This window comes from Hydra vulgaris, chromosome 15 (assembly GCF_038396675.1).
Source record: "Hydra vulgaris chromosome 15, alternate assembly HydraT2T_AEP".
NCBI classification, from domain to species: Eukaryota; Metazoa; Cnidaria; class Hydrozoa; order Anthoathecata; family Hydridae; genus Hydra; species Hydra vulgaris.
Genome location: NC_088934.1, coordinates 38037404 through 38062706, shown reverse-complemented (window position 1 = coordinate 38062706; position 25303 = coordinate 38037404). Strand labels below are relative to the sequence as shown.

The following is a 25303-nucleotide window of genomic DNA, read 5'->3' as shown; positions in this document are numbered from 1 at the left end:
TAACACACTATTATATACATATACATATATATATATATATATATATAAATATATATATATATATATATATATATATATATATATATATATATATATATATATATATATATATATGTATATATATATATATATATATATATATATATATATATATATATATATATATATATATATATATATATATATATATATATATATATATATATATATATATATATAATTAACTAAACTACGAATATTTTCTCAGTAATTAATCCAATATAAAATTTATTTCGTAATTTAAGCAAAACTGCGCTTAAAGTTTTTTTACATTGCAGTTGTTGATTTGCTATCAGAAGTGGTTTCTTGCATTGGTTTTACCTGTAGACATAGAATTGATAATAATAAGTTTTTTCTTAAACCAAATATTTTGGAAACTTTTTTATTTTTATAGGCATGAATCAATGCATTTATCCAGGAACTAACTTCTCTAATGACTATGGTCCATATGAACACCCGGTGAACTGCAGGAATGAGAGAAATAACATCTTTTGGGAAAACAAATGACAAATAAAACTGCGCTATCAAGCATGGTGCGTAAAATATTACATGTGTAAGTGAAATTATTACTACGGTTTTTGTGACGTAATTTTCGATTTTAATGTTGTTCTGAACTTGAACAGAACTTTTTTTTTAGTTTTTTTTTTAGTTTAAATGAGCATTAAAAGATTTGCGAAAACAATCATAAACAATGAAGTCAGCGTTACAAAACCAGTCCCAATATAGAGAATAAGCTGTAGATGCAAGCTTGATGTAGCATACACTACACTAAACAAGACAGCAATACTACATGTAAAAATAACAACTAATGATAGGTATCCAAGTATATAGGAGTCTTTAATTGTAAAGCCACAAATCTTGTTGTTATAAAGCACAGTAATATAACGCTCAAAAGAAATTAATATAAAAATTGAGCTTGATAAGCGTAATAACCAAACTCGAAAAAATGATATTATAGATATCTCTATGCAACCAAAGTTATCAATTAGTTTAAGTAACATAATTTGAGATGGTGAAACTATCAGAGCATTTAATATATCAATAATTGATGGAACAATAACGAGTTTCTCGTTTCGAGTATACTTTTTATTATTGTTTATAATTTGTAAGCCCAAAATCAGAAAACCATTTGTTACAAGCGTAACTACTGCTTTAAAAACATAACACAAAATTAGGAAACTACTGTTAGTATATTCCACTCAATCTCTATATTAAAATTGACATATTGTAATGGTTTTAAAAAGATATGCGTAAAATACATATTCAAAAAATTTTTAAATAAAAAAATATTATTTAATAAAATGTACTCAAACAAAACCATAATTTTTTTTACAATTAAGCAGTTTTACAAATAGTTTATGTCTTTTGCTTTAGTCATTATTCCTAGTGGGCAACCGTTGTCTGGGGACGTGCTCCAGACGTCTCACGGACGTCCCCCGGACAACGCATGCCCACTGGGTTGCAGATACTTGTAATAGTTAGTATTTTATGTACTTGCATTCATTATTTTGCAATTACTAGCAATAGTAACTACCTAACTGGCACAACTCAGAAAAAAGTTACTCTTGGTTTCTGATGTGTGTTTAAAACCTTCAAAAACAAAAAGAACAACAAAAGCCAAGAATGGTTTTCATCCGGTGAAATTAATTATTACAATTTACCAAAAACACCTGTTAAAATGTTAATCGTTTCACCGTAACAAAAACGTAGTGCTATACAATAATAAATTTCCGTAAGGAATGTGAAACCACCGATAAAAGCATGTGACATTTAAATTTGACTTTAAAATCTCAAAAAAGCACGTGTTAAACTCGAGCAAAACTTCCCGTAATATACACGTGATTTTGCATTACTCCTGGATCGTGAAAAACACGTCTCTATACATTGTAAGGAATTGATTTTATTTTTTGATAAGCATTTGCCATTGATAGGGAAATCAATTTTTTGTTTGCAATTACAATTTTCAAGTGTTTTTTTTCAAGAATTTCATTTTTATAATCAATGCAACATTGTGGTCTTTTAAAATTTTTTCTATGTTATTTGTACAGCTATACTTTACTTTAATAGTGTTTCTGAGAAATACTTATATAACTTTGATTTCTGAGAAAACTTTTGTGCAATTTATTAGTAGGAGGATATGTGTTTATCTATCAATTTTAAAAGCGCTTTCCCAATATTTGTTGAAACATTTTTGCTGTATGGAGAGTTGCATCAAATTATATTTTTATTTTTATTTTGCTTTTTTACAATTTTTGTTTCAAATTTTAGCTCGAAATTTTCAAATCAACTTTTTTTATGAGCATTTTCATTAGAGTTTTTAACTTTTGTAAAATAAAAATAAATAATGACTTTTTAACTTTTTGTAAAATAAATAATTTCCTGTGTAAAATAAATCGATTAATTTTTGCTCAAAAGTAATGAAATGGGTTTATTGAGATTAATTTTTACTAGTAGTCTTTAAGAGAGTCTATTCTGAAAACTTGGCTATATGTGATATAGCCAAATTTTTATTATGTAAATTTTTATTGTGTGTTGGAAATATACAAGGGGACATAAATAAAATGACGCTGCTTAGCTATTAATAATGGTGTATTGTCTGCTCCTATTCTAAATAACAGTACTCTTTTGTTTTTATCTGAACCGTTTATCACAGACAAACAAGTGTTGCACAATTTAGATCATAAAGTTTACTCATTTGTATATTTTAAACCATTAAAATTAGATGTTTGATATTTTTATTAATTTATGCAGAAAAATTTAATTGGACAATTCTTTTTCATTAAAAATAAAGAATTTAATTCTAATTTGTAATTTGTTTTGTAAAATCTTAATATTTTTCTGAAGGTAAAATTTTCTCGAAAAAATTATTTTATTAAAAAATTAGGAGCAAATCTATATTTTAGCAATCATGGCTCTAGCAAAACTATATTTGAATAAGAATCAACAAAAATTAATTTTGGGTTTAGTTAAACAAAAAAAACAACTAACAGAACTATCAAAAAAGTGACTGGAGTTCCACGTACCACCATTTCAAATATTGTAAAAAAGTTTGAAAACAAAGTGTAAAGATTTTGAAATCAACAAAGTGCAAAGATTTTGAAAGGAAGTGGGCGCACACGTAAGACTACCGTCAAAGAAGATCACTTGATTGTAAGATTATTCAAGAAAAATAGATTCGAGTCATCTAGAAAAGTTGCAGAATATATTGAAAATATCTCTTGAACCAAAATAACTGATAAAACAACCCGAAATTGTTTAAATGAAAAACAAAAAAAATTTCTAGAAACAAATCACTAATAAATTTAAACAACGAACACTCTCTGAAAACATAGTTAAAATCTGCAATAATTAAATTAAACAACTGTACGAATATTTTTTTAAATTCTAATTAAAAATTTAAAAACAAAACTAATAAAAAAATAACCCTAATGAAAAACAAAATGTAACTTAGCTTTTAACAGAAAAAGATATTAAAAAAAAAATTGTAATAAGACACATTTGTAACACACACATATACATATGCAACTGATTTATTACACGTCTAGAATAAGATACTTGATAAAAAGATTGACTTCAGTCTTCTGAGAGCTTTCTATAACTACAAATAATTAGTTCTTTTTATCAATTTTATTTTAAAAATACATTTGTTAACAAGTATCGATTACCTTGGTATCTGATGATAGTTTTAAAGTTAAATAATATATAAAATATATAATATAATATAATAGAACATTCTAATCCTGAGCAAAGCAGCTTTACAAGTTCTTATTGCACTTCAGACCTCATGGGAATGTGAAGCTGGCTTAGCTAAATTATTGTAGTTAAAACCAAACACAAAAACAGACTACACGTGGATCTAGTTGCAAGCGCACTACCTATAACAGAGCCATTGAAGACTGAGTGCAAGAAGCAAGTTGATAAGTTGCATATCAATGCAACTTATGAAAGCAAGTTCATAAGCTTTATTAACTGTTTTAAATTTAATTAAATTTTTTTTTTAAACCTAGAATACCTTTCTTTTTTTTTTCCTTATACTGTATTTTTTAACTTACTACAATTGCAAAGGCGCGGGGGAAATGACATGTGAAAAATGAGAAAAAAGGAGAAAAAGGAGAAAACGGAAAAAGAGTTTAAGAATCACTTTAAAATAAAAATTGAAGGATGGATCCCTAATAAGTCTCTAGGAGAGTCATAAAAATCTCAAATAAAAACAAAAGGTACTCTCCTCCTCCTTCCCTCCCCCCTTCCTTCCTCCGTTTATTTGGCAGGTGAGAAAGCACAATGCTTATTAACTTATATTAGTACACATACAGTTAAAGATGTCACTTTTACAAATACATATATATAAAAAATACTTAAATGTATATAATTTATATATATATTGCAAAAAGAGATTTGTATAATATATATATATATATATATATATATATATATATATATATATATATATATATATATATATATATATATATATATATATATATATATATATATATATATATATATATATATCTAACATTTTATTTTCGATAGAATTTGGCATAAAAATATATAATTAAATCATACCATTTGTCTACTTTTTAAATCTAAGAAAAAAAGATAATTCTATCATAAAATTAACTTTAACACATTTTTAACTGTTCGGGTACCCGCTTATTCGTACTAATGAAGTTTTGCGGTGGGCTGTGATAAAACCATACCTAATGAATAAATAGTAAAAATATAGTACCCGTTTACAGTTTAAAAAAGGTTTTTCTAATTAAAAACCATAACTTTAAAACTTATTGAATGTTATGAGAATTTTGAGTGAATAGTCAGCACATGTGTTGGGAGGTAAACGTTTCAGTTTCAAAGAAATTCAAAGTATTCTATTTTTTAAATTGTGGTTTTTTATTTAATTTAATTGTTAGCTTCTTTTAAGTATCAATTTTATTAAAAAAAGTGTGATGTTTTTACTTGGAGGTTCTTTCTATTTTTTGAAAAACATTTATTAGAATTTTTAATTTTGAACAATTTATAATAAAAGTAATATATTTTTTTAAGAAAAATTTTAATTTCAAATTTTTAATATATGATTTTTTAACATTTTATTTATTACTTTTTTTTTATAATTTTATTCTTATATATTTTTTTATAATTTTATTTTTAGATATTTTTAATTATATTTTTTCAAATTTTTCAACTATTACTTTACTTTTTACAAAACTTAAAAGTTTTTTTACTGAGCAATAAAAAAAGTTTTACGGAGCAATAAAAAAAGTTTTACGGAGCAATAAAAAAAGTTTTACGGAGCAATAAAAAAAGTTTTACGGAGCAATAAAAAAAGTTTTACGAAGCAATAAAAAAAGTTTTACGGAGCAATAAAAAAAGTTTTACGGAGCAATAAAAAAAGTTTTACGGAGCAATAAAAATAAACAATACAAAAATAATTAAAATTTTATTTGAAAAATGTAATTTAGGGATGGCTCTTTTACTTATCTTGATGTAAAAATCCGAATTACTTTGAAGCTTAAATTACTTTACGTAACTCATATATAATTATGTATAATTTACGTACACTCATAATATATCAAAATCAAAATATCAAAAATATATAATATAGGTAGACTCAATGCAACTAAGTTTTTTCAACTACAATATATGTAAGTTTTTTCATCAAAAAGTATGACATATTTGGTATGTATGGAAAGATTATTTTAATCACTATTATAATCTAGTAAAAGTAATGCGACTATAAAAAATTGTTATGCGTAGTTTTATTTAGATAAGATGTAATTTTCAACATAAAGTACCTTGGGGTTTAGCTATAGATAAGTCTATGGATTTGATTTTTTCATAAAAGCACGTATTGGTGTTTGTTTTCAATGAATGTAACTTGACTTTTATAATCAGACATTATTTGTGAAAATTATCCATGAAAAACCATTTTTTTAAGAAAACTGAAGTTATTATTTTCAATATCACTCCTAAATGAGTATGCTTATATCACACCTAAATGAGTATGCTTAACAATTATGTTACGTTAGATTTAGATAAACTATAGTAGTGTTAATTTTTCTACCAAATTTGTTTTTGCATAAATAACTTTTACCCCCCATTCAAAAAACTGTTTTCAGTATTTAGTATCATTTTTTGAAATATTCGGGACTTATTCGGCCATCTTGAAAAAATAATTTATTTCATTCAGAATGCTGAAAAACAGAGACGGTAAACTTTCTAAACAAATTTCTTTCATTTTCAAATTGGTTTCGTTTTTATATAAGTAGCAAACTTTAATTGATATTTGGTTTCTTTTATAACAATAATTTAAAAATAACTTAAGTTACTTTTAACTTATTATTATAAAAACAATTATATCTTTGAACACCAAGTCGATACAAATAGCTATGTTGGCTTCAGTAATGTACTGAGATAAATACTTTTTGTTGTTATCACAGCGCAAAATGAAATTTATATATTACGTAATTCATTCCAACTGCTTTTAAGTGTAGCATATTTTTTTTAAATATACCAACACAAATGTATTAAATTGTAATTAGGTTCATAAATTATGTCAAACAAACACTTTAAGATATCTTTATAATTATATTGATATATCCCCTGCAAAACTAACAGACGTTTCGGTTGTTCATAATATTTTGCCTTATGCATAATTATTTACGAATTCTTTGTTTGATCTATAATTAACAAATGTTGTAACCTTGGTATAGTAACGTTTTCGTGAGCAGCTAGGGTTAATCGTTGACAAACCGAAACAAGTAAGTGGTAATACCAATGATGGTAATTCTCAGCATTATAAAACTGTTCAGCAAGAACTTGATGAAGATACTTTGCAGCTTTTGAAAGTCGACCTATAATTTATTCCATTAAACTCACTGTATAAAAGTTGTTGTTAATAAACTGTTCTGAATATTTCTATAATAAAAGCATTTTACAAACTCTTGAAGATATCCATGTAAATGTTGAAATATTCATGTAAATGTTGAAATATATGCAAATTAATGAATTACACGCAATAATTAAAAAATCAAATTAATAAAGCAATAAAGCCTAATATAGGGAAAATGTTTGTTAAAAAGTTTAAAAAGTACGTGTTTGTTTATTGTCTAGAGTTTAGCCGAATGCTCGTATAAATATTTTTTACATATAAATGAATTTAATATGAATATATTTTCCAAACAATTCAGCATTTTATGTTTCGAATACTTTCAAAATTTTTTTATTTAATTAAAAAAAAAATGCTTAGTTAAAAATAAAATAAAAATGACAATTTTGAACTTTTTGACCATTATTTACAAACTTTATATTTAATTTTTTTTTATAAAAATATTTCCTTAGAAGCTTCATATACTGCTTTACATTTGTGCAAAATTTCACTTAATCTTTTGTAACAAAAAAGTTATTGATTTTTGATCCAAAACAAACCTTTATTTTCCGCAGTGCGGAGTAAATTCCAAACATGAACATATTCATGTTAACGTAAAATTAAAAATTATTGGAGTCTGTTAACAATAAAACCTAAAATGATTACCTCCCTACCATGCCATTAGCCTGAGAGCGACCAGTTTATAACATTCATATATACACTTTTTTAACATTTTAAACTAACATTGAGATCATTTACAAGTCTCTAATGTCATGCAATGATCTCTTAGTGTTCAAAAATTGCCATATAATATAAATTTTGAACAACCTCCCTAACTATTTGGGGATTTATAAATAATATCTTTAATTAAGTTATAAGTTCGTCTGACAGTTCCTTATTCAAATGTTCGGAGCGAAAGTTAATGTTGCTTAAGGGACCGTAAGTTTTGCTTTCTTTTGCCTTGCACTAGTTAGTCCACTGATATTAAACGCAGATAAAGATATTCACATAAATAGTTTAAATTTTTTATGTATATATAAATATATAAAATATCCCCATAGAAAATATATAATATCCCTAATATAAAATATTTAATATAATATATTAAAAGTAAATATAAAATATTTTTAGTATTTAATATTTAAAATATTATTAAAAATTAAAAGAAAATATAAAATACCCCCATAGAAATATATAAAATATCTCCATAGAAAAAATAAAAACGAGAATGCGCTTTCAAGTTATTGCACTTAGAAGTGTATCAAGTACGTCCGAAAAAATTGAATTATATAAACAATGTAATAAAAACACAACGAGATTCTTAAAAACGTTTTTCAATGATATACTATAAATTTTTTGTTTTTTTTTGTTTTTGTTATTTAGGTGCCCCAAGAAGACCTAACGGTCTTGTCATAGAGCACCGTGGAAGTGCATTTAACCAGAAAGTACAGGCCTCTTTCCTTACCGTACCTTCCTTTCCGTACCCTTAAATGAAGTTAGCATGAAATGATAATATACTTTAAATTCATATTTATAAAATTTTGATCGAAACATATTGCGTGACAATAGTGAAAAAAAGATTACGTATATCATACCCATCACTTTTAATTTTTGAACATAACACAAAAAGAAAACTGAAATTCTTACTTAAAATATCACATCCCTCCTATGCAATCTTCTAAAATATTGCAAACGATTAGTATTTAATATCTAGAATATTACATCCCTCATGTGTAATCTTTTTTTCACTATTGTCACGCAATATATATTGATCAAAATTTTATAAATATGTATATAATATATATTTTTATTTTCATGCTTACTTCTTTTATAGTATATTATTAACAAACATTTTTAAAAATCTCGTTGTGTTGTTGTTGTATTGTTTATAATATATTGTTTATTATATTATAACTGAATGTTTCGGACATACTTGATACACTTCTAAGTGCAATAACTTGAAAGCGCATTCTCGTTTTCATTTTTTCTATGGGGGATGTGATAATTTAGGCGGGTGTAATAATTTATTACAGTATAATTTATACGTACGCTTTTGGCGCGTACAGTAAGCGTTTCACGGTAGTTTTGCGCGTTTGAGGTTTGTACGCGTTTGTATAAGCGTTTATATATTAAAAAAATGCAAATTAAATTCGTTCAAAAAATATTTTTTGAAAGACTTTTAAGAAATTAATTTTCTAAAATATAGTTTAAAAATAAAATAAATAAAATTCCAATAAACTTAACTATAAAACACGAAACTATATGAACTAAATTCCCGTAAACATTAAAAAAAAAAGTTTTTTAAATTCCCATTAGGAAAGGCAAAAAAATTACTTCGAAAGATTTTTCAACTACAACAAAGAAAATGCGCTCGTTTTACGCAAATTTTGTTTTCATTGAAAAGTTTTTTTTCCCAAATTATTGTAAATAACGCTTTGCGATTTATTTTAATAAGATGTGTTCATAAAAAAGTAATTTAAGGTTATTATAACTATTTATACATTAAATTCAAAAAATGAATAGTAAGAAGAGAAGGTTAAACAGATTTAATGATAATTTTAAGAAAATGTTTCCTTTCTTAACGCAGATCAAAGATGAGCTCCTCAAATGTACTATTTGACATAAATAGTCGTGGACTATTTGACATTATTTGACATATATTACATTATATATATATATATATATATATATATATATATATATATATATATATATATATATATATATATATATATATATATATATATATATATATATACATTATACATATGTATATATTTGATATGTATTTGACTATTTGACACTGTTTGACATATATTAAACCCTATTTGACATAATAGTCGTGGCAATTGAAGATCATTGCAAATCTATCAAACACAAAATGGCATTGGATGCTTCTGTATTTTCAAACAAAATCACAAAGCAGGGGGTGCGCCAAAGTTGATTAGGAGTCAGAGTTTTGAACAAAATGAAAAAATATAAGCCATTCAAGAAGGAACAATTCCATTCCACACAATTAAACACAATCATTGCTTTAGAAGTGCTGATTGTACATCAAAGTTAATTAAGAAATTTTATAATCCAATATTTGCTGGTACTCGTACAAAAAGTGAAGCAGTAATTGTAAACGTGTTCAAGAAATATTGTGAAATTAACTCAGAAAATGCTTTATTAAATGCATCATATGTGTCAATTCTTTCTGATGCATCGAACTACAAGGACGTTAAAATGTATCCAATTTTGGCTCGTTATTTTGATGTTAAAGAAGGAGTACAAAAACAGCTGATTAACATGGATTGTGTTAATGGAGAAACATCAGATATTTTATCAGAAGTTGTTTTTAAATGCATTAGTGCTAACAATATTTCTTTAAAAGTTTTGGCTATTTCTGCAGACAACACCAATACCAATATCGGAGGTTTAAAACGAAACGTTAATAACAATATTCACGAAAAGTTAATCGTTAAGCTAAACCGTGAAATCATCGGTATCGGTTGCAATGCTCATATTTTATCAAACGCAATAAACACTGCATCTGGTTGTTTATCAATTGATGTGAAGATAATTATTCCTCAAATTTAATTTTCTTTCATGTTTTACCGTTTTACTGTTCAAGTTTCCAGTTTAGAAAATTTCTGCGATCAGACCGGTATGGAATATCAAAAATTACTAGGATTCTCATAAGTTCGTTGGATGGCCTTAATTCTAGCTATCAAAAGAGTGCTTAAGTTATATCAACAACCAAGATCGTACTTTTTAAGCTTTGAAGATTGTCCAAAACTTTTATTTGATATTAAATTTCTACCTTTTATAGTAAGACAGCATTTGCAAGTCACCGAAGAAAGTAGTTATCATTTAAAAAACCAATTTCTGAAAGGAGACATTTTTTGCAGTATCTGTCTAGAGTATATAGATGAGTGGACGCGTCACTTTAATCAGGTTGAAGTTTTTAAACGGTCTTTACTTAATGTAAAGTTGAATGGATTGAAATTATTGAAACTATAACTTTTTTGAAAAAATCAATAGAAATCGCATTCAATGGCAATGAATTGTTCGACGAAATTCGGAGAACTAATTTATATTGCACAAAGGAAAAGTTTTCTTCTTGGAACTCACAGTCTGTTGAATGCGACAAGCGATGGATTAAAATTTTTTCTCATTTCAAAAGTAATCACGTTCCTAATAACAGTTTGTTAAAATTATTTGGGGCAAATAGAAAAACACGATGCGAACCTCTCTTACGTCAGCTTGGAGCTTTAAATATTTATAAGCTTAATATTCATCAAGTAATGTTATTTATGTTTAAAGCAAAACTTGGGTTTTCTCCAGTAACATTTCAATCCTACTTTAATGAAATCTCCCATAAATATCCAACCAAATTTTCAGTGAATAACTTTGTGGTTCCCATAAACCTTCTTAAATTAAGTTCGTACCAAATTCAATATCGGGGACCTTTAGTTTGGAAAAATTTTTTTCCAATCTTTAGTAAAAAACAAAACTTCGTTTTAAACTGCACTTTGCAAAGTTTTAAGAATGATTCAAAACGGTATTTACTGAACATGGAATTCGATATATTAGATTTCAAATACCTTTTCTGAAAACAATTTAAAGGTTTGGACTGAATCGCTTGAAAATAAATTAAATCTTTATCACTTTCTTTAGCTTTTATTAAAATGGTTTCTAACCATTAGTATAAAAGATAACGAAAATAAAATTGTCGTTTTCGTTCATATTAAATATGAACGATGATATTAAATAATCAGCCCAAATACTTATGTTTACATATATTGCTTTTTTTTTTTAATTAAACAACGCATTTTTTTTTTGTGTTTTTATAACTTTCATGATTTTCTGTCGTTTTTACTTTTTTATTTTTAAAATTATTCTGCTGGAAGATTGTTAGCAACAAATTATTTTATTGCTGAAGTATTTGATTTGTTTTTGTTTTTGTATTTATACTGTCTTTTTGTCTTTTATCATTTATTGTGCATGTAAATTTTTGTGTGACGGGGCTCGGTGATAAGACAACCTGTCTTCTTCTTGCTCCAGCCATGATTTTTCTTTTATTGTAATTTCTTTTTTGTAATATTTATCAACGGCAAAATAAATAAATAATAATAAAAAAAAAAAAAAATTGGTGGAAGCCGCTTTATGTTTACCAGGTACAAACGCTTCCGTAGAGCGATTGTTTTCGCTTGCCAATGATATTTGGACGGAAGGGAAATCCCAACTTACAATGAAAACTTTGGCAGCTATTTTGTTCTTTACTGAAAAAAATTGAAAAAGGTGGCATGTTGCTGAAAACAAGTCATTCTTATGAAAAATATTTTTTTTAAATGCAAATGTTGTTTAATATTTTTTTCCATAAATTAGTTTCTTCACATGCTATTTTAAATAAATAAAAGAGTTTTTAGTAAAACCCATTTAAACCAGACCCATAGGCAGGGCGGGAGCGAGGGGGGGGGCACGTGCTCCCGTGTGCTTTGTCCTGTTTGGCCAATAAAAAATTGAAATTAAACATATAATCAAAAATTGTTAGTACAATACAAAAAAGAGCAAAGCGAAACCGTCTTGAAAGTATAAAAAATGTAATTAATCATTTTAATAAATTTATGCAAAATCTTAACAAGAAATAGGTGAATATAGACGTTAAAAAAAATTACCCTTGGACGCCTTTTTATTTTTGACGCCTCTTGAAAAAGTGCTCCCCCTTTAAAGAACTGGCATTTACACCAGGCTACGAGCCTGATTTAAACACCTTAAGTTACTTCATGTTTAATAGTTACTGAAGCATATGTTAAACAGATATGTTAAACTTTGTAAATTTATTTCAAAAAAATTTAAAAATTTTTTATAATAGTAAGAAATAAAATTTTAAAGCAACGTCTTTTTAATGGAGTTTCACAGTGAAAAAATGCATCGAAAAAAAAATTCTCTTTAATTACATTGTAAATATAATGTATACAAAAATATAATGCATAAAAGTTGAATTTTTAAACTTATTTTAGGTACAATGCGAATTATAAATGGCAACCATCGAGTATGTTTTGTTATGATTTTTTTAATTACCAGTTTAAACCTTTTGGGAACCTTATTTGAAACCTTTCAAACCCCCAGATTCTTCGGCCCTGATATAAACCAGATAAAACCCAATCAAGCAAATTTGCTTGATTTTTTTACCATATGGGGTCCGTCCGGAAACCAAAACACTTATCCGTTAAAATCCCGTTCCCGTAAGCCCAGACAAAAACCATACGGTACCCATTTGTCAATGTTGGCTGGGGTAGGTTTGAAATTCACAAAACTAGAGCTACTTAAGACGTCAGATGTTTGGTAAAGACGCTGTACCAGATAAAAGTCAAGTTGCTACTTCACAAGATAACATTTGAATAGCTGATTACATTCGACATCTCGGTTTTTGATCAGCAAGATCTCTGATTTTGCAGCTTTTGAAGTAAAACTTAATTTTCTTATTATTGCAGTCTTCTTATTTAAGAGTAATATATTTCTTAAATTAACATGTAATTTATTTTAAAATAATGGTTGACAAAAGCATTTTGGTCAGATGTAAGAAACTGGCAACATAACTCACAACCAAATTTTATTATTCCACTGGCAGATACTTATCATGAAATTAGTAGAAAAATATCTCTTTTTTATTTTGCTATTTTTGTCGTTTTATATTGTCGTTTAATTGAAGTACATTAACAGCAGCGACATATAAACCTTATATTTGCGGATACATAATTCATTGTTTTTAACTTTTAACTATTAGGATCAACGAAACTAATGGCAGTCTATTACACTGATCATGAAGCTGTGCAGAAGTGGTATTGAAACCACGGCAAAACTATGCGTAGTACTTGGATACGTTAACCAAAGTGCTTAGATTAGTATCTTTTGACATGATTAGTGTCTTTTGACATGATTAGTGTCTTTTGACATGATTAGTGTTTTTTGACATGATTAACGGGTGATGCGGAAGTTATCGGACAAATCCTAATTTCATTATTTGACTATAATAATTAGTTTTTGTGGCTTTATGCGTAGGCATAAACGTTCTATAAAATATAAAAATTATTATTTGAAACACAATTATTTAAAATGAGGTTAAATGCAGCTGAACGAGAATCTTTTCGAAAGCGACTAAAAGTGTTTTTTGTAAATAAATCTAATATAAAAAAAAAAAAAAAAATCGTAAATCGTTTTGAAAACGAAGGATTTGCTCGAAGTACAATATATGATAACCTAAAAAGACTTGAAACTGTTCAATCGTTTTCTGATAGAAAGCACCCTGGTCGTCCGACATCCTTGACTAGAGAAAAGAAAGCCGAATTAACGAGACTTGTCAACAATCGAAAAGGAGTCAGTCAGAGAAAAATAGGTATTAAATTCGGTGTAAATCAATTGACAATTGGTCGTCAGTTAAAAAAAATGAATATTAAATATAGAAAACATGAAAAGACTCCAAAATACACTATAGAACAACAAATAAAGGCAAAGAAAAGAAGCAGGAAACTAGTTAATCAACTCTATAACACAAAATCGCTTCTAGTCATCGATGACGAAAAATACTTTTATTTTGCAGAGGACAACATGCCTGGAAATTCTGGATACTACACAAACAACAAAAAGACATGCCCAGAAAGTGTTCGTTTTATAGGAAAAGAGAAATTTCCAAAAAAGTTATTAATGTGGATAGCCATATCTGACCGTGGTATGTCCGAGCCATTGTTTCACACTTCCAAGGCTGTAGCGATCAATTCATCAATCTATATTAATGAGTGTTAGAAGAACGACTTCTTCCATTTATTCACAAGTATCATGGAGACTTTAACTATTTATTTCGGCCAGATTTAGCAAGTTCTCATTATTCTAAAGATTCTCTAAATTGGATGGACCAATATGTCTATTACGTTGATAAAGAGTCCAATCCCCAAATGTGCCTCAAGTACGACCAATTGAAAATTTTTGGGGACATTTGGCACAGAAGGTTTACGAGGGAGATTGGCAAGCTTCAACAGAGCAAGTTTTGATTGATCGCATTAAACTAAAACTACAAGAAATTGATTTAAACTTTTTACAGTCGCATATGAAAGGCGTCAGAGCGAAATTGAGATCAATTGCAGATGGTGGTGTTTTTTCATATAAAAAAGAATATATTTTTATTAAAAGATAAATGCTTTATTTAAAAAAAATATAATAGTAGTTTGTTTTTTTATTTATCAATAAGTTATTGACGTTTTTATTTTGTCCGATAACTTCCGCATCACCCGTTAGTGTCTTTTTGAAAGGATGGCAAAAGTTCTTTTTTTTTACCCAAAGAGAGGTTTGAAAGTGTGTAAGAACAAATAGACCTTATCCTGAAACAACTTCTGCTAACAGTTTTCTGTTTGATGAACCACAGTCGCCAGACCTGGAACTTTATATTTTACCAAACTTCTTCACATATTAGGTATAACTGAGCAAAATATCTATAAATGAAATTTCCACAGATATTATAGAAAGAGTTTACGAGTTTCAAAACTTTGTTAAATTTGTCAAAGTTGTTAACGGTTCATCAAAACAAGCAAGCAAACTCATTCAAAATTGTAAATTATTGTTCATTATGTAAAGAGCAAGAATAAATTTTAGAAACTTTAATTAAAATCTTTTTACAAAAAATTTTTAAAAAAGGTCTATGATTACAAAAAATCAGCTACGGCGTCAACTCTCTTTATTTGCTCTGAATTATCAACTCAAAACTCTTTCGAATGACATGGTTATTGACGGTTTTAATACCATTCATAATTATACCATTCATAATTATACCATTCATAGTTATACCATTCATAATTATACCATTCATAATTATACCATTCATAATTTGATAAAATTTTTTCAAATGCATTTAAAATAAAATTTTAACTAAAAAAAATTTTATTTTGAAAAAAGTTTAGTTTAAAAAAAAGGTTTCCCAGCTACAAGACTGGAGAAAATAAATTAATAATTTTTTTTTCTACTGTTTTTAAAACTAATATTTTATATATATATACATATATATATATATATATATATATATATATATATATATATATATATATATATATATATATATATATATATATATATATATATATATATATATATATATATATATATAAGAGTACATATATATATGTATATATGTACTCTTGCTTAGTCATCTTTAATTTTTACCATAAAATGTAAGTTTTATGGGTTTTTTTTAATTGATTTACAAGACCGGAAAAAGTTTGAAATCATAAAAAAAAAAAAAAATTCGATAGATTGCCGGCCCAAACCAAACCCTTAAAATCTACTATTATAAAGTTCAATAGTATTATTAAAGATTTCAATTTTATAACATACTATTTGTCTATTTAAAATACACGTTTTGTCTGTTTAAAATAATTTTATATATAGTAACACAAATGCGAAAAAAATGTTTATATAGTATATATAAATGTAAATTTATTTTTAAATTTGCAACGCAGATTTATTAAAATAGTAAAAAATTAATATTTTCTTTATATTTTATCAAATAAAAACTTTTTATTATATCATAAAATAAAATAAATTGATAAAAACAATGATTACTTTGTTATTTAAATTATTAAAGATACTTTTAAATATATTTGGATATTTCTTTGAATTAAAACAAATTCCTAAAACAATTCAATTTTACTCTTAAAAGAATTAAAATTGATTTAAAACAAATTTCACACATTTTAAAAAAAACAGTGGATACATCACTTTTACTAATCGAGATATTTTAATATTAAATTTGTTTTATAACAAATTGTTAAGATAAACAATTGCAGAGTTTGTTTAATTACAAAATTGTTTTTTGGTGAAATTGACCAAATAAAAAGGTAAACTTGTTAGTGCTAAGTAAACTTTTTTGATAATTTTAAAGTTGTGTACAACTTGGTGTTTAGTTATGCTGCACTTTTTTTAAGCCATACTCATAACTAATTAATGTAAATCTTAGAATACATTCCTATAAATGAGTGTTGTACACAGCATTTTTAAAAGTTTTAGATATGGCTTTATAAATAATCAAAAGGTATTCAACCTCATTCTTTTTAATTCTCAAGTGGTTTTTCTAGTTATCGGAACTTTATAGTATGTACCAAAATTTATTTTTCAAGTCTAAAAAATACATTAGTTAAAAATAAACTGTGCTTAACTTAAATTTATCAACAGATTTTAGGTTTTATTTGTTTATCTTTTAGTGTTCAAAAAATATGATTATATATGCATAATTTAAGTTTTATAAAACTCAAAACTCCTTTAATTTGAGGAGGACGGAAACTTAAAATGGACGTAACCCTTTTGAGGAGGACGGAAACTTAAAATGGACGTAACCCTTTTGAGGAGCACGGAAACTTAAAATGGACGTAACCCTTTTGAGGAGGACGGAAACTTAAAATGGACGTAACATTTGAATACTAAAAGATTTTGATATGAAACTTAAAACCTGTCAATGAATTAAAATTAAGTTTAAAATAAAAGACTTAAGTTAACCGAAGCTAAATTTTTTTGAATTCTTTGCCCACGCTTTTTTTTTTTTTTTTCGTTATTAAGGTGCTCTAAGAACATCTAATCTCTTTTTACAGAGCACCGCGGAGAAGCATTAAACCAGGAAGTTGCACCATGGTTGCTAAATCATGCTGCATTAGGGGTATGAGGTGCAAACATTTTTAGTTATTTTTATTTTTAAGACTACTTTTGCTGTGATTTGTAAAACATTCAAAGTTTTAGAAAAGTACTACCTGAACTTTAGTCATGTGGGTGACTTTACCAGTAATAATCTAGATAATTTAAAATCAGCCAAAGTTCACCGAATTTTTTTAAAAAAAGTGTTTGTTATAATGTTTCCAACCACAGTTTTGTATCATTTCTTCCATTATTTTTGAAAATATTTAAAACGGTAGTTTTATAAAATTTATGATTTCATGGTGTTAAATACACAGTTATACAAAAGACAATTTTGTATAACTGTGTATTTAAAGTTTCTTTACTTGAACAATTTTTCTTAAGTTTTTATTCACGTAAAACTGAACAATACTGAGAAATTGCTTAACTTTACGTGAATAAAAATTTGAGCAAAACTGGTAATGTTTTTATTCACGTAAAGCCGACCAATTACTGACTAAAAGCAGTTGCTCATTTTTATTCACCCGGCCTATTGTCACACATAGATATCACGCGTAGAAGTTGAAAATTTGTCAATTTCAAGTAGTTACTTTTATGAATATAAATTGCTTGTGAGTATTTTAAGTGAAATATTATATTTCTACCACTCATATTTAATATTTTTTTGATGAGAATTAGCAGTCATTAAATATTTTTAGCTAAAGTAAAGCGTTTGAAAATTTTTATATATTTTTCGAACTATTGCTATATTAACACACAAAAAAAACAATGATAATAATATATAAATTTAAATATCCTGGTAGTCTAAAGTATGAAAAAAATATTTTTGTTGGAGTTGTTCTTTAAGAAAATCATAATAGTATGTATATTACTATAAGTCCGAGCTTTTGATTGTAAAAACGAAAGGAAAAATAAAAGTCATGCTCAGAAATGGAAGCGTTCATTAGAGATTAAAGTTTAGTTACGTATAATAAAATACATGAATGTCCTATACCTAAATTTAACTCGTTTGAAATGTTGATATTCATTTATAAATACAAGAAAGTTATTATTTATATTTTTTTGCGAAAAGTATTATTCTCATATTTTTTAATCAGCATTTTCTCTAAAATACAATCTTCAATCAAATACCAACCAAACTATAACTCAGGCTGAGCAAAATCACACGTAGCAAACTTTTCAATTAAGAGCCAAGGTCTGTCATTATAGTAACAACTGAGATCTAATAGTATAAAATAATTTTGTTTTATTGAAATATTTTGATATGCGCAATAAATTTTAGGATACTTAGTTAAACCACTTGAGAAACAAAAAAAAACATGGTTGAATACCTCTAGTTAAGCCTCCAACGAAAAAGGTTTTAAAAATGCTCAATCAAAAAGTAATAATTATATTTGCTTTTTCATATTTGATCTTTAATGAGACTTATATGTGTATGTCAATATTTACATTTACGAATATGTGATACTTGAGGATTATTTGTTACCTACCCATGAAAAAAAAGTTTTATAGAATTTCTATAAACTTATAAGATATATTAAAACATATAGAATTTCCATATAGGGCAACTTATACTTACTTTTTTTAAAAAAAAATTTTTCTATATAAAAAAATTTAAAAAGAAGTTCTATATAAATTTCTATATAAATTAATAGAGATTCTATAGAAAATCATAAGAATTTCTATTGGCCATATGTTTTAAAAACTTATAGAAATTCCATAAAACTTTTTTTCCTGGGTAAAGACAAACATTTGTCTATCTCTTATCCCAATCATTTTTACATTACATAAATTCAAAAACAATATATATATATATATATATATATATATATATATATATATATATATATATATATATATATATATATATATATATATATATATATATATATATATATATATATATATACATATATAAGCAAAGTAAAAAAACAAATATAAGCAAGGTAAAAAAAAAATCTATATACTCCTATTTTAGATCTAGTTAAGTATTTTACTAGAAGAATGCCTTAACATGTGTTTAATCAAGCAGTTAGTCTTATTAATTCAGGAACACCACAGCAATGGTAAATATGTATTTTGGCCAAATTAAGTTTTTTTTTGAAATACTTGAACATTATGGAATAAAAAACAATAATTTACTATGGTTTAAAGAATACTTATCAAACAGACAGCAATACATTCAATATGGAAATGTTAAAACGACAAAAAGTATAATAAAATGTGGAGTTCCTCAAGGCTCAATCTCAATCAATCTCAGAACCTTACTATTTTCTCTTTATATAAATGATCTATCTCTTACGTCGAACTTATTAAATTTTATTTTGCTTGCGAATGATTCCAATCTGTTTTATTCTCATACGGATATTAAAACCCTCTTTAAAGTAGTTAATGAAGAAGTAGACAAAGTAAACGAATGGTTTATTTGTAATAAACTTTCACTTAGAGTTAACAAAACTAAGTTTATTCTATTTCACAAACCAACCAAAACAGGAAATCTTCCAAAAAAACAATTGTAAACTTTTTAGGTGTTGTTTTAATTTGTTATTTAAGACGAAAATTTATCATGAAGGAAACATATAAGCACACTTGAAAAAAAACTTTCGATAAACATTAAAATGACGTATTAAGCAAAACCATTTTTAGATATTAGATCTTTAAAAAGTTTATACTTTTCCTTTATACATAACTATTTAACTTACGGCAATATTGTATGGGCAAGCACAAGCTACGATAAGTTAAAAAAAATTATACTAAACAAAAATATGCATATAAAATCGAATTTGGAGCAGCAAGAACTGTGCCTTGTGAGCCACTTCTACATAAACACAATGCATTAAATGTGTTTAATATCAACATATTAAACACATTTATACAGTTTATGTATAACATAAAGCATGGACTGTATCCAACGATATTCTATCCTTATTTTAGAGAAGTAAGCCATAAATACCCCATCAAGTTCTCAGATAATAATTTTGTAACTCAAAAATGTAATCTAAGTTATATTCTTATTCTGTTCTGTACCGGGGACCAATTTTGTGGAAAAACTTTCAGCATGTTGTTAATGTTAAAAAAAAACATTTCCGCAACTCAAATCTAAATTAAGACGTTATTTAGTACTTAGGGATTTTAATATAGAAGAATATCTCTGTCTCTTTTAGAAGTTATTAAACTAAATTAGCACCATAAATTTTAAAATCTAGATCATTAACAAAAAGAGCAAAGTCAATTTTAAGAATTTCAATGTCTTAAAAATTTTAAGATATTGAAATTCTAAATAATATCAAAAGTAAATATTTTTAATCAGACTTTCATTGAAAATATTTACTTTTGAAGTTACCTAAAACTTTCTTTGATATATTTTGTGATATTGGAACAGAAATTTTATCATTTTAATTTCGAATTATTTTGAAATCGAATTACGTTCAGTTTATAACCAAAAACAGAAAATTTTGTAATTTTTATTATATTTTAATCATTTCTTTATTTATTTATTTTTTTTTTTTTTTTTTAATTTCTTTACATCTTAAAACTGTCTTTTTTTTTAAATGCTGTTGCTTATATATTGCAGGCATTTATTTGCGTTACTATTGGGGCTCAGTGATAAGGCTAATTTATACCTTCTTCTTGCTCCAGCCAATTGTGCTTTATTATATTGTTGTACATTGCAAATATTTTTAACGGCGAAATAAACTAAAAGTCTGATCAAAATGTTCTAAATCAGTTACAGATTGGCTTCAAACACAAAAAAGGCTGTTGGTACCAAAAGATAATAAACAGCAAACATGTCAAAAGTTTGCCAATTAAGGGGTTTTCATCAACTCTTAAACGAGTGTACATGATTGGCTTGACTGTTTGTAATTTTTAGAAATTAGAACAAACAGGAATTAGGTTAAAAAAATATATAAAAAACAAACAGATATATTCAAAAAAATGGATATATAGATTAAAAAGTTTTGATGACAGAAGAGATTTAAACAAACTTACAGTCCCAGAGTTAACTTTTTTTTTAACTAACTTTAACAATAATTTTTTTTTAATTTTTATTGGAAAATTTCTGTAGTTTTATTTTGAAATATTTTGAAATGTTATACCAAAAAAAGCAATTTGGTCAGTTTTAGTTGAAAAGTCACAAAAAAAACATATACATTTTTGTTAAATGATTGTGCCATCCCACACATTACAAAGATTAGAAACGTTGTTAGATGAAAAGTTTTTTTGAGTTAAAAAAAAGTAAGAAACCTGGAAAACTGAAAGTTAAACATTGCGTGTTAGTGCATTTATATTTAATCGTAATCCTCATTACGATATCAAATTATATGTTATTAGACTCAAAATATATTAATACCGAACTTATATCTTATAATAAACTTTGAACATTTATAAAATTTTAAGTCGGTTTTGGTTGACGATTGCAGGTGGATCATTTATTGACAAAGAGTTTCATAAAAAAAATATTTAGCCACATCATATTACTTTATAGCTTTAATTTTTAATAATAAAAAAACCAAAATCTAATTACTGAGTTAAAAAGTTATTTGATAAATATATTGTGTAAATATTGCATATCAATAACTTATATTACTTATTAGATAATTTATTAACATTTATAGTACTAATTATATTAATAAATAAATTAAATTAAAATAGTTTTTACAGAAATGTTATATAAGACCGTGGCAACGTGACCGTGTACAAAGGTATGTCGAAACAACGCGTTAAACTTCAAAAACTTCCATCAGAAAAGATGCATAAAGTCACCTGGAATCCTTACATTGGATCTTTTTATCTTTCACTGTAGTATTGTAGGGATTTGCGCATGCATTTAAGAATTATTGCAGTATATGTGATTTTTTGAACTAAGCGTAACTTTTAGAATTTTGAAATGATTCAATCCCAAATGATTTGCTCTCTGTTTCCATTTTTTTGTTTAATAATTACCGTTTCTTTGGGATTCGTAGGCTGTTTATTGTCAAAAAAGCAATTGAGTTTTGTTTGTAAATATATAATGGGCTAATTTGTTTATAATAATTACTATAAATATATATTAGGAAATTTAAATTTGATTTTTTTAATTTTTGAAAAGTAATGAGTGGTAAAAAATAAATTCTAGAAAGTTTTTTAGATATGGAAAAAAAAAAAAAGAAATGTTTTTTAAAAGTGGGCTACTGTTTTGGCTTATTATACGAACTATAACTCGCTATCAGTAATATAAATCTTTTACATAAAATTCCTGCCAAAATAAATATAAAATAAATTAAATAAATGGCCACTGTTACTATTTACTCTTACCTTTTTTATTGAGGGCTTGATTGAGCCCCAAACAAATTGTTGGTAAAATTATTCAATTTTTTAACGGGATTTAACGCAAGATTTTTGCGCAATGATTGAACGCGTTTCATCAAATCCGAGCCTTAGTACCTCTTTTCCTAAATGAAACAACGTAGACAAATATATTAATGAAGTTTTGAAACAGCGAACTAAACGAAACAACGTACAAAAGCGAACTAAAGGAAACAGCGTAGAAAAATTTTAATTAAGTCAGTTTGTAAAATGAAATTTCGATTTACATCAAAACGATCTCTTCAAGCTGATCTCTACAAAAAATGTATGGCAAAACTTGCAATTTTCAGTTTTTTTACAAATAACTGAGTGTTTTTTACAAATAACTGAGTGTTTTTTACAAATAACTGAGTGTTTTTTGCAGTAATCGTTATAAGGGTTACTTGAAATGTTCACTTTTACAGGTAGTTATAATTACTTGAAGTAACTGCCCGAACTAATATAACAAGTAACTACAATATTGAGGGCAATAATAGCAAAAATTACAACAGCCTGTAAAAGTGAATATTTCAAGTAACCCTTATAACGATTACTGCAAAAAACACTCAGTTATTTGTAAAAAAAAGTGTTGAAAAGTAAAATTATTGTATGATTTATGTTAAGCAAACTTTATGTTGTATTCTTTTAATAAATATACAAGATAAAATTCTAACATATAACTAGTATTTATCTTTATAAAATCATTTTAGTTTTTATAGAAAAGAAGCATGTCAAGTTACAAAGATGCAATATGTCAATACCAATATAGTGATATGGTGGAATATACAAACAGCAGTTTTTTAATTTCATGTTATATTTTGAACGCAGTATTTACACTATCTACGAATGGTTTCTTGATTTTGGGCTTACATATTACAACCAAAAACAAAAAGGACACTCAAAACGAGAAGCTTGTTATTGCACTATCCGTTATTGATATATTATATGCTCTAATAGTTTCACCATCTCAAACAATATTACTAAAGCTGATTGATAATTTTGGTTGCTTAGAGATATCTATTATATCATTTTTTCGAATTTGGTTGTTAGGCTTATCAAGCTCAATTTTTATATTAATTTCTTTTGAGCGTTATCTTACTGTATTTAATAACAACAAGGTTTGTGGGGTTACAATTAAAGACTCCTATTTATTTGGATACCTTTCATTAGTTATTTTTTTTACGTGTTGTACTGCTGTCTTGTACAGTGTAGTGTATGCTACATCAAGCCTGCATCTACAGTTTATACTTTATATTGGGACTGGTTTTATTACAATGCTTTCACTTTTTCTGATTGTTATTGCTAATCTTTTAATGCTTGTTCAAACTGAAAAAAAGTTGAGAAGAAGTTCTGTTCAAATTCAGAAAAACATTGAAATAAAAAACTACATCACAAAAACCGTAGTAATAATATCACTTACACATGTATTGTTTTACACGCCGTGCTTAATAGCGCAGTACTATTTGTCGTTTGTTTTTTCAAAAAACAATATTTCTCAAGTTCCTGGAGTTTATCGGATACTTATGTGGACCATAGCCATTAGAGAAGTTAGTTCCTGGATTAATCCATTAATTTATATAGTTAGAAACAGAAAAGTTTCTAAATTATTTGGTTCTAGAATAAATTCATTACTTGCAAATTTTAATCTAAAGGAAAGACCAACCCGAGAAAGCACATCTGAATGCAGATCTTTATCTGCGATTTAATAAAACTTTTAACCTTCTTTTTATTTTCTTATTTTTTTCTAAGTTATGACGTAACGTTTAAACATTAAAAGTAATATGACGTAACGTATAAATGTATAAAGTAAGTAATAACGTAAGTTTTTTTACTTTACCTTGTATTAATTTGTGAGAAGTTTATTTCTAAATTGAAAAAGATTGAGTTATGTTGCTTTTATTTTTTACAATATGTTATGCATACATATATATATATATATATAAATATATATATATATATAAATATATATAGGGTGTATAATTAATTTATGACTCCTCTCTTATTTTTTATTGCCATGTTTAAGTTGCTCTGGTCAAAATTTTTTTAAACGTTTTAATCGTTTCCTGTTATTTGTTGGAGGAAGGTTCTTTTAACAATCTGAAACTAAATTTTCATTAGTTAGCTGCTTTAATGCAAGATGGAGCAAAGCGCCGTTCCGCAAAAGCAATAATGGATGTCATCAATAGAGAGTTCAACAATGTTAGTCAAGGAATTCACTAGACCTTAATTGCATTGTGCATGTATGGGCAAGGATTCCAAACAGCGTTTTGAAAAATTCCAAACCCCAAAACCACCAACAATTCCTCACAAGAGTTCAAAAAAAAACGGGCTTCAATCACCCTGGTAGAATGCTATTCACTTATTGAAAGTTTTCGCGTCAGAATTTTGGAATGTTTTGGTAAAAATGGTGAAATA

General features: G+C 26.2%; 1 protein-coding gene across 1 annotated transcript; it reads left to right on the top strand.

Moving 5' to 3' along the window:
- Window positions 1-1661: 1661 nt before the first annotated feature.
- LOC124813615 (uncharacterized) lies at window positions 1662-24735 on the top strand. The gene is made up of 2 exons (XM_065819350.1): window positions 1662-1925; window positions 23599-24735. The coding sequence occupies exon 2, from the start codon at window positions 23617-23619 to the stop codon at window positions 24592-24594; it is 978 nt and encodes a 325-aa protein (XP_065675422.1). The 5' UTR covers window positions 1662-1925; window positions 23599-23616; the 3' UTR covers window positions 24595-24735.
- The last annotated feature ends 568 nt before the right edge of the window (window positions 24736-25303 follow it).